Genomic DNA, 1049 nt, shown 5'->3' on the forward strand with positions numbered 1-1049 from the left:
CCTCGCGAGGGATATGAGGGGGGCCCCCCCTGATACAGGGGGCAAATCCTCAGAGGCGAGGATGGTTCCCGCCGGGTCATCCTCCTCTCCGGCAGTGCGGTCCGGGGGAGGGGGTCGGGCGGGGGGTGTGGTCGGTGGCGGCGCGGCGGCTCCTGTCCCTTCTCTCGTGGGAAGAGATTCCCGTGGGAGTGGGGCTGGGGGGGCGTCGCGGGAGCCGCCGTCCAAAGGCAGGAAAAAGAGGGCTAAGGCGGCGATGCCGGCTCCCCCGAAAACGGCGGCGGTGACGGTCACTGTCCCGGGGGGGTCGCCGGCGTCGTACGCTGAGGTCCTCAGGACGGCGAGAGAAAGGGTCTCTCTCGCCGCCTTGGGAGTGGCAAGAGTATCTTGCAGACGGGCTATCACCGGGGGCCTCGTGATAGAGGTCCCCGGAGATGAACAGGGAGAGAAGGCGGACTTTTTGGCGCGGCAGGTAAGTGCCGCGCTGGAGGGTTCCGGGGTGCGGGTCTCCAGGCCTGTCAGGTGCGTCGGGCTGCGCTTGGTGGGCCTGGATGACTCCGTCACCCCGGCGGAGATCAGGGCCGCCATCACCGCGGACGGTGGCTGTAGGGAGGGCGACGTGACTGTCGGGGAGATAGTCCGTCGCCCTCAGGGAATGGGTGTGACGTGGGCGCGGTGTCCGGTGGGCGCCGCGAACAAGATTATAAAGAAGGGGTTTTCCTTCCTCTAGGCCGGCGGGAGGAGTAGAAACTCCCCCCTAGCGGTCCCGGCCGACCGGGCGATTGTAGTCAGGGCCGCCAACCCCTGACAGGGGCGCCGGACCCTATTGTGCCCCCGCATCTCGACGAGTCGAGAAGTGAGGGCACAGCATGCTCTTAGACCCTGTACCTCCCCACCGAGCCCTCCCTTCGGTGTAACCGAAGGTACTGCCTCAGTGGATCTTTGGTACAGGGAGCCCTCTCACCACGTCAAGGTGGCATGCCACGAGAGGAGACCTAACCTAACCTTGCAACCGTTCGCATAGCTGAGCAGCTGGACAACCCCAAGGGGCA

At 66.3% G+C, this 1049-nt stretch overlaps 1 protein-coding gene across 1 annotated transcript; it reads left to right on the forward strand.

Annotated features, from left to right (window-relative positions):
• The first annotated feature begins 253 nt into the window (after positions 1–253).
• LOC112466150 lies at positions 254–727 on the forward strand. The gene has a single exon (XM_025034081.1). The coding sequence runs from the start codon at positions 254–256 to the stop codon at positions 725–727; it is 474 nt and encodes a 157-aa protein (XP_024889849.1).
• Positions 728–1049: the final 322 nt, after the last annotated feature.

Source organism: Temnothorax curvispinosus, unplaced genomic scaffold (assembly GCF_003070985.1).
Source record: "Temnothorax curvispinosus isolate PA1 unplaced genomic scaffold, ASM307098v1 QBEX01015919.1, whole genome shotgun sequence".
Classification (NCBI taxonomy): domain Eukaryota; kingdom Metazoa; phylum Arthropoda; class Insecta; order Hymenoptera; family Formicidae; genus Temnothorax; species Temnothorax curvispinosus.